Source organism: Camellia sinensis, chromosome 2, assembly GCF_055761805.1.
Source record: "Camellia sinensis isolate YWXY chromosome 2, ASM5576180v1, whole genome shotgun sequence".
Lineage (NCBI taxonomy): Eukaryota > Viridiplantae > Streptophyta > Magnoliopsida > Ericales > Theaceae > Camellia > Camellia sinensis.
In genome coordinates, this window is record NC_138962.1 from 226,348,574 (window position 1) to 226,358,410 (window position 9,837).

Here is a 9,837-nt window from a genome sequence, read left to right on the forward strand (position 1 = left end):
GTTCTGGGGCCGTTTTGCATCATATTTTGCTACAGAAATTTGCATGCTAGTATGCCATATTCCATGCCTTGCCATGTCTTGTTAGAGTGGCATTTGGTGCCTTAGGGTCGATCCTCGGTTCACGTGCACGTGGGCACGCATTTCGAGTTGTCTCATTTTCATCGTATGGCCTCCTATGTGAGTGCGGCTGAGGTCCACTCACGTTGGTGTAAGCCCATATTGCATTGTATATACCATTTCATTTCATAGCATTGTGTATGCTAGGCCGTATGTTAGCGCATTGTGTATGCCATGTTATCTCGTGCATCGTGTATGCCATTTCCTAGCATTGTGCATGATAGGTTGTATCTTAGTTGCATTTCATGCATTTCATGCATATTGCATCGTGTTGGGGATAGGAGTTAGCCCGAGCACGGGAAACGAGGGGCGTTTCGTACTCCGAGTGACGGAACGTGTCTCAATTCCTCGGTCGCCGACACTCCGGATTATCCATGATGGAGTCTAGGCCTTGTTGTGTCCATATGTGCATTCATTTCATATTGAGTCGTGCAATTCGACTCCTCGACCATCATGCATCGAGATGCGTGATTGGTGGGACGAGGATCGAGGACTACACTCCCTGAGGGGTAGTCATGCATACATATGTGAAAATACTTTGCCATGCCCCTTTCTTGCTCTCTGTTACAGCAAATCAAGAATCAGCAGCCTTCCGATGCTTGGCACGCATCCCGAGAATAATTGCAAACAGAGGCTAATTGGGGCATCGCAGTGGATTTCCGCACAAGGCAACTCAAGCATGCATCATCCATCATCCGGAGCAGAGTTGAGACAGTCCCTGGCTTGCATGCCAATTTATTGCTTTCCTAATTTAATTTGTTAATTAATTAGGATTTTGTACATATTTGGACTGTAATTATTCATTTGGGACTGTATATTATTTATTCGGACCCTCCGTGCGAGGGCAATATTGTAATAAGTGTGCGTGTGTGTGATGTATGTCTTCCAACCCCACGTCTTTCTCCCTTTTATTTACCAGCTTATGATGGTTAGATTAGGGCATGTTTCAATTAGCATACAGTATGATAGCATGTTTGCATTCATTCATCTGTTTTGCATGCACCGGGCTCGGTGCATCATACTAACTGCATTGTATTTTCAATTCCAACTTGAATACATGTTAGCTGTAGCATTTCATATGCCATGGTTAGAATAGCCGAGCCTGCTATAGTTGCATTTTTGCATGTGTTGCATTAGGCACTTCTGTATAGTTAGGATCATGCATGGATTTCTAATCAGCTTCTGTTTTGGCTTAGAGTACTCGGTAAGTTTTATGCTTTAGCATCCTTACATGCGTGTGAGTGACTGCCATGACAGCATGCTTACCATGAGGCTAATTGCTCATGTGATATAACTGCCTGAATGTCTGTGGGTGAAGGTTGGGTTATTTGAATTGGAACAATTCATCAAATGTGTGTTTTAAAGCCCACTAGATAGTGGCAAAATCATGTTTTCTAAGCCCACCCGAGGGTGGCAAATCCACGTCTTAGCCTACTTGCGGGTAGCACCATCAAACCATTTTCAAAATAAATTGTTCCAATTCAGACGATCCAGTCTATACTTGTATGTTGTGCGCATCACATAGTAAATCTAGGCTAATAACCGGAATAAGAACGCATAAAGTTTTCAAAACTAGATATCATGGTTAGTAAAGGTCGATCTTTGATCGGGCAAGCGGGGGTGCTCACGAAGTGACCTTCCCCAATCATACCCAAGTTCCCGAGCCGAGGCAACTTTGGTAATGACGGATACGTGGCCTTAGGCAAACGAGTCAGGGTTTTCTAAATTTCCCCAAAATAAAATATTTAGGTGGCGACTTTGTATCTGGCAAAGCAGTCCATGTTTGGCACTTCTTTCAAAAATCTGTTTTCTCAAAATGATTTGCCGGATTTGGGCTATTTGGTTCAGACTTAGAACCGTGACAATTTGAGAGTCCGAACTGTAGTGAGCCCAATATCGAACGGAACGGAGGACCTCGTCCTCCCGAGGCGTTCGGGGACGTCTACACCATATGATATAGATAGATTTGTTTAAAATAAGAATTCTACTATTTAAATTAAATTAAAAGTATATTTTGGCGGTGTTTGGCAAACAAAGACTCAGGCTATTATAGCCTCTTTTCAAAAAAAAGCTAAAAAGCGTGAACAGTAAAACGCGTGTGGTCAGCTAGGTTAGAAATGGGGTGGAATTACCATTTTACCCTTTGACTATTTCAAAGGGTATGGGTTACACACTCTGCTAAAACACGAGTGCCTCATCTGTTTCGTTCCATCTCTCACACCGACTGTAGCAACACCACTTCGCTACTGATCTCGCTCCGGCAGACCTACCTCCGGCAGAGCTCTGCCTTCTACAGAACACGACGGACGAACATCTACGACAGGTAAATCACCTGAACCGCTTATACATGTGTTGCTGACCTTTGTCGACTCGATTTGAAACTTTTTCCATTCCGATCTACAAGATTTTCATCTGTTTTGGCCCATAGTTATGGTATTCGGTGGCTATTTACGCCGATCTGGTGATGATCCGTCTTTCCCCTAATATAAATCGCCGACAACAATTTTTTTTTTTTTTTTCTCGCCTCAGTTAAATGGGTCATAACAACCGAATACGATTGTGTTCAGCTACATTTTTTTCCCCTGTGATTTCCATAATTACCATTCACAATCCGAATGATGTTTGCTTACGTTTGGATTTTGTTTTTTTTTTTTTTTTTTCAAAACGGTTTTTTTCATAATGATAAATCCAGTTTTTCCCATTTTTTCCCCAGTTTGTCGAACTGAAATGATGTAATCCCCCAGTTTTTTCCCATTTTTTTTCTGCCCATCCGTGTTTGTTCATCACATATGAGATGGACCAAATTTTTCATAATAATCGTCAATTTGTGTTTATGAGATGGAGCAAAACAAATTCCTGTCAACCCGTTCAATTAATCTGAATTAATCTGAATTAATTCAGATTAATTCAATGCTCTGTACAATTTCTGCAGTTTAGTCTGTTCGATAATGGTTTTAATAAGTTTTTCAACTGGTTTGTTGGTGTCAACTATTTGGAGGGATTTGCATCCAAACAAAAAGAATCAGGAACTAGAGCAGTAGGTTGAAATTTTCTTGAATATTAGATAGATGTTGGTAATTGATAATCATATAATTCCTGCATGAATTGAAAGGACAATTCAATTAAAATATCACTATCCAAAATATTGTTATAGACATTTACAGTGGGGGTTATAGGCCCTAATGTCTCCTGTTAAAAGTACGATCATGGAGCTCCTCTCTTTTCTGTTAATTCCTACGACTCCATGACCAAATTTCATGAGGACACTTGGATAGAGACCCTTTAGCAGTAATGATATGAGGTGAAATTGTCTGTTCGAATCCTCCATTATACCCGTCTTAAGTCACTTTCTTACATGATACATGTAGCCCAAGACATGAAAAGTTTAGTGAAAACCAAGACATGAAAAACATACAGTTATTAGAATTGGTCATGCACCCATTTCCATGGCCCAGTTCATGTTCTTGGAATACATTTGTAGTTTACAATTTATAAATTATAAATACATAATTTCTTGGTATGTATTGGTTGAGTGGTTCATTTAAGAGTTTGTTATGTTTCATATTCAAATAATTGTGAAAATACTCTAATTTATGTCATAGCTCTTAATATAAATGACAACAACATAGGTGATATGTATTGCTTGAGTGGTTCATTTACGAGTTAAAATGATATTGTCGGACTACGCCAAACTTTAGATGACGCATGTTTGTTTGGCTATAATCACATCATGAAACTTATAATTATACTACAGATGAACCTATATTATCTGTAAAGTGTACTAGATAAATTTTAAAAATCACTATTTTCACTAAATATTTGTTAGTAAGAAACAGCGGATGGCTTCGTCTATGTCCACTAGCACGTCAACATGGCCACGACGAATGTGTGCTTGCGGCTATGGCCATTGTTTTGTTAAGATTTCCAGATCCCACAAAAATCCTGGTCGTGCATATTATGTTTGTCCTCGGCCTGTGGTGAGTTGTGTAAAATATGTTATTTGAATCTCTATTGATTGGCAATATTGAACTTCCTTAGCTAACCACAGTTATGTTTGTTGGTCATCAGCAATGTGTAAACTGGATTGGTTGGTGTGATGAATCAGGGAGACCGAGCCCCGACCATGACTCATCCCCAACCGAAGTCATCCAGTTACGGGCAGACATCGCTCAAATTTTTAATGCATTGCGTGTCATGAAAACGATTATTTCTATGTTGTGCATAACGGTTATCATATTACTACTGCGCATGTAAAACGTTGTAACATCGTGTATGTACGTTGGATGCTTGTTTAACTAGTAACTGAAGTAACAAAACTGAACTACTGTACATGCAACTTCCTATTAGTAGTTATTTTTCCTTATGATATTTGATGTGGGAAGTTTTTGTCTATTTTCCGTTTCTAACTTATTTATGTAAACTGTGTACACTACCTTGTACCGTAATTAGTTCAATGTCGGGAACACGCTCCTCCCCTCGAACACCATCCAAACATAAAGGTGTTGGACAGTTGCCGACTGAAGGGTTGCCTGATTACATTGATCTTTCACATAAAGCAACTTGGGATAATGTATCAACCGAAATTTTCTTAGAGTGTGTGCGGGAGCAAATTTTAGCGGGACGTAGGCTAGGTACAACTATCACAGTTGCCGGGTATAAGGAAATTGCAGTGCAATTTGCTAAGCGCACAGGGAGACGTCATGACATGAAGCAGTTCAAGAACAAGTACCTTGCTTTGAAAAAGGAGTGGCAGGCTTGGAATAAATTGATGGACACCAGTAAGGGTGTAACTGGGATTGGGTTCGACAGGTCGACCGGGTTGTTCACCGCGTCAGACGAATGGTGGGAAAATTTGAAATCGGTATGTAATGGAATATCTATACTGCTACTGTATTGTTCAATTATATTCGTAATTAATTTGGTTGTTTGTTACTTTACAACTTTAATTTCGGTTTCCAATTTTTATTATTCTCATTTGCAGACAAACAAGCTAGCGTACAAATTCAAGAGCAAGCCATTGGAACATGAAGATTTGATGCGGGAAGTTTTCACAGGTGCAACCGCGACTGGGAAACATCATTGGACGCCCGGCGAGACTGTTGTGGACATTGCGGACGGTGAATCCGATTCTGCTGACTCACCTGGGTTGCAGCCATTTACTGCGCCATATCAGCCGGTTGTCGACTCACCACCACCCTCCCCCATTGTCCAGGTAGATGAAACGGAGCAAGGGCCAAAGCGCAAAAAGGGGGCTAGTTCAAGTGGAAAGTCTAAGAAACCGTCCAGTGGCGCATCTGTGCTTGCAGACAGTTTCAACCATCTATCCGAGGCTGTTCGTTCACAGAAGCACCTTACGATCAGGCATGGAACTGGTGCCTCTCAGAAGTATGGCATTGAGGCATGCATGCAGAGGATTATGGCTATACCCGACTTTCTCAGTACGCCTCTTTTCCACTATGCCTGCATTGCTTTGGAGAATGCAGATTACCGTGAGATACTAATGTGCATGCCTGATGATAGTAATGTGGTCGGTTGGCTTGCAGCGTTGAAGGCCTCCAAAGGACTGTGATAACTGTGGTTTGTTGTTTTTGGGGAAAATGGAAACCATTATGGGTGTTTGTGGACATGACTTGTGCTGTTTTGTTTATTTATTTTTGCTTTTTGGTAGCTTCGCTTATCAGTACTGTTAGTTAATATTAATGTTTTTGGGTGAATGGATGCGGACCTAATGTGGAACATTTTATGCAGTATTGCTTCATTGAAGCGTGGTTTGTGTTGACTATACCATCATTCGTATCTACAATTGTTCAATTTTATTGACTGCATTATTCTTTATGGTTTGTAGGAAAATGTGGATGTATGCATAGGTGGTTCCATGCTTTTTTATTTTGTGCATTACTTTAACGAAGGATAAGACTATATGGTCAACGTCATTAATACTGTGTTCTGTGCATTGTAGGGTTCAACACTTTTGATATGTGGAACGGTGAATGTAGCAATCTGTATCGAAATAACGATGATTACTTAATCGAGCAAGCAGAAGAACAAAAGGACCAACAGAATGATGTAATTCTTGACGCAGCGCGACATGCAATGGAATATTACGTAAAGTACATGGATAAGATCCCATGTCGAACTTCAATTTTAACCGGTCGTGCATGGATTCAGGAATTATTTGATGGACACTTGGGCAGGGGTGAAGAAAATTTGCATATGCCTCTTTACGTGTTTAACGCGTTATGTCATACATTACAAACAAATTTTGGTTTACGGGTACCTAAAAGACCTCATGGGTTACACATTGAAGAAAGTGTTGCCATGTTCATACATACCTTGGCCGGCTACCAAAACCGAAGCATTCAAGAGCGGTTTCAACACTCGGGAGAAACGGTTTCTCGACATTTTCATGCAGTGTTGGATGCAATGAAGTTGTTCACTGAACAGCATTGCAAGCCAACCAGAGCTCAAACTAGTAGGCATCCCAAATTGCGGTCAAGAGGCAAATACATACCGTTCAAGGTGAGAATGCTGTAACTGTCGTTAACAACACTTGTGTACAATGCGGTGTTCAATTAAATAGTTGTGATGTGTTCTATTATGGCAGAATTGTGTAGGTGCGTTGGATGGAACTCACGTACAAGCTGTGTTGCCTGTCCGTGATGCGGGCACATATTATGGCCGAAAAGGTTATCCAACCCAAAATATACTAGCTGTATGCGACTTTGACATGTGCTTTATTTTTATTTCTTGCGGCTGGGATGGAAGTATGCATGACAGTCGCATCTTTAAGGAAGTAATTGAAAATCAGCGTGCACCGTTTCCGCACCCACAAGAAGGTAACATATTTCAAATTCAGTACTATTTGGGGTTTATGTCACGTGTATATAATTGGTTTTTTTAATTTATTTTATTTAATTATAGGTAAATATTACCTTGTTGATGCGGGATATCCAAACAAGAAGGGGTACCTGGCACCATTCAAAGGGTCTCGATATCATCAAGCACAATTTCGGGAACATGGACAACCCGATAACCCGAGAGAAATGTTTAACGAAGCGCATGCGTCATTGAGGAGTGTAGTGGAAAGGACTTTTGGAGTGTGGAAATCTCGGTGGAAGTTCTTGCACAACATGCTGGACTATGATTTCGCGACGGTGCAAGTGCCGTTGGTCGGTGCATCAATGGCCTTACACAATTTCATTCGTAGACACGAGATAGCTGCCTTGGGCAACGACAGACATTATTTTGTTTCATCAGCGCCCGATGACATGCCCGACGTTCACGCCGGCGGACAAAATGTCGATGATGGGCTCATGGTTGGGGATACAGATGTGGATATGGCAAGAGTTCGTGTTCGCATACGCGACCATTTGTTTTACATACGGAGTTTGGGACTAATGTGAATATGCTTTTTTCGATATTTTGTTTATGTTATGGAATGTGACCCACGTAGCAAGCCTTTGGACTTATGTTCGTATTTGTAATGCATACTATTCGAACTGCAGTATCTTCAATGTTTGTAATGTACTTATACATTTTAATTAATTAGATCGTCCTTTACTTTCATTCAATTTTGCACCTATTGGATGCCTTTGACATTTGACTCCCAATCAAATTTCATGACAAAGAATTGCTGTCTTTTTTTGAAATGTAGTTCATAATTTTTATTGGTAATTTATTCAATTTCTAACAAATTCAATAATTTTTTAATCTGTTTTTTTTTTTTATTTTGTAGAAAAACATAGGAATTCATATTTAATTTTTAACAGATTTTGAGAAAAATGTTTTCCATTTTTTTGTAAACATGAACTAAAGAAAACAGTTTGTGGTCAAGCCAAAAATATATTTCAATTTAATATTTATTATTTATGATAATGATAGCATACACATTTATAGTTCGAAAAAAATATAAAATCATAAATTGCAGAAGAAAATAAAATAAATAATAATCTTTTTTATTTGGGGAAAAAAATAATAATCTTAAATAATAATCTTTATTTTAATAAAGCGTATTAAAATAAATAATAATCTTTTTTACTTGAAAAAATAATAATCTTTATTTTAAGAAAGATTAGTAAAATAAATAATAATCTGTTTTACTTGAAAAAAAAAATGAAAACAAACTAGTTACAGAAAAAAAAAAAATTAATCGCCGACAAAAAAATTTACTCCCCAAAAAAAATATTGAAAACAAATTATTGTAAAAAAAAATATCAAATCATAAATTGCAAACAAATTATTGCAAAAAAACATTCAAACAAATGTAATGGCCAAAATTTTCATATTTGGAAAAAAAGTAAATTCCGAATTTTTATTTGAAAAAGAAAATTAATTGACAAGTAAATAATTGGAGAAAAATATGTATTTTTCACACTATAAATATCAATAGAAGCCTACATTGATGATTATAAATAAATTGTAAATATGTATAAACTGATGATTATTAATAAATTATGAATTTCAAAAGAATTATAAATTATATTAAATTTCAAAAGAATTATAAATTATTTTAATAAATTAATGAGTTAGGTTTAATAAATGACTGAAGGTGTGTTCATATATGTAATTAATTGTGTATAAATTTTACATATATTTTTTTTGTTATCTGTACATGTTAAAAATTACAATTCAATTAAAATAAATAATAATCTTTTTTATTTTTTGTTACCCATGTCTGTTTATTTTTTTTTTCAATTAAAAGTAACAATCTTTTTTTTTCCAATTAAATAACAATGGGTAGAATTATTTCCATTTTTTTTTTTCAATTACAGTTGGCATTTCAATTACACAATTCAACTTGGACAAAAGTGCAGTCCGTACGTCCACGTCAAGCCTCCTGCCGAGCTGAGACCAACGCACGCCGATCTGCTGATCTGGGGGCAGTTTGGTAATTTCATAACAAAACATCATATCAAACACTCTCTCCAATACAATCATTTCAAAATATTTTCATCCATCTTCCCAAACACACAAACTAAAATAGCCTATTAAAATAGCCAAATAGCCAAAAAGCCTAAAAAATAGCCACTTCCCAAACGAGGCCTTTATTTACACATTTTTATGTGTATGTGGAGAAGTAGTTTTGGAAATACTCTTTAGATCCTGGGAGACGCTAGTGATACTCAGCTAGTCACCTGAAAAGACACAAATACTCTGGTCGGGGGTGCCGGAATTAGCACTCCGACGGACAAGTCAGTTCTTGTACTCAAAATAGCTTGTCTTCTAAGTTAAGCAAAAAGTGATTGTTACATACCTTTCTCAATCCATTATTCCTGTATTTATACATGTTCCTTTTGATCATCGGGGCCAGGGCCTACTTTTTGATCATTATCCTTTCTCTTATTCGGCTCTAAGGATCTACACTTATTCGGCACATATATTATATTCGGCTTCCCATTCTCGTAGGATACAGCCAATTAATATCAGTCTTCTAAGGTACACTCCTTTTGATTTTGCCATTATTCGGCTTCCACAATTGCCCCCCGAACTCCCTATTGACGGTAGTTAATCGGCGTGTTTGGTCTTGAATTGGAAAAGTCAAAATAGGTCAAGCATCTTCGCGTACCCCGATACAGATGTCAGAATGCGCACACCTTTTCGGTCATCATTACACTTTCCCGCCTCATTCGTGCATCTCGCATTTATTGTGATTTGAAATTTCAATCCTTTCGAGTACACATTTCGTCGAGTATTCGTGACTCTTAGACCGCTAGCACGTAT

General features: G+C 38.0%; 1 protein-coding gene across 1 annotated transcript; it reads left to right on the forward strand.

Annotated features, from left to right (window-relative positions):
• Positions 1-2,866: 2,866 nt before the first annotated feature.
• Positions 2,867-7,662, forward strand: LOC114288276 (uncharacterized). The gene is made up of 5 exons (XM_082913679.1): positions 2,867-4,978; positions 5,099-5,555; positions 6,077-6,636; positions 6,722-6,953; positions 7,039-7,662. The coding sequence occupies exons 1-5, from the start codon at positions 4,490-4,492 to the stop codon at positions 7,518-7,520; spliced, it is 2,220 nt and encodes a 739-aa protein (XP_082769805.1). The 5' UTR covers positions 2,867-4,489; the 3' UTR covers positions 7,521-7,662.
• Positions 7,663-9,837: the final 2,175 nt, after the last annotated feature.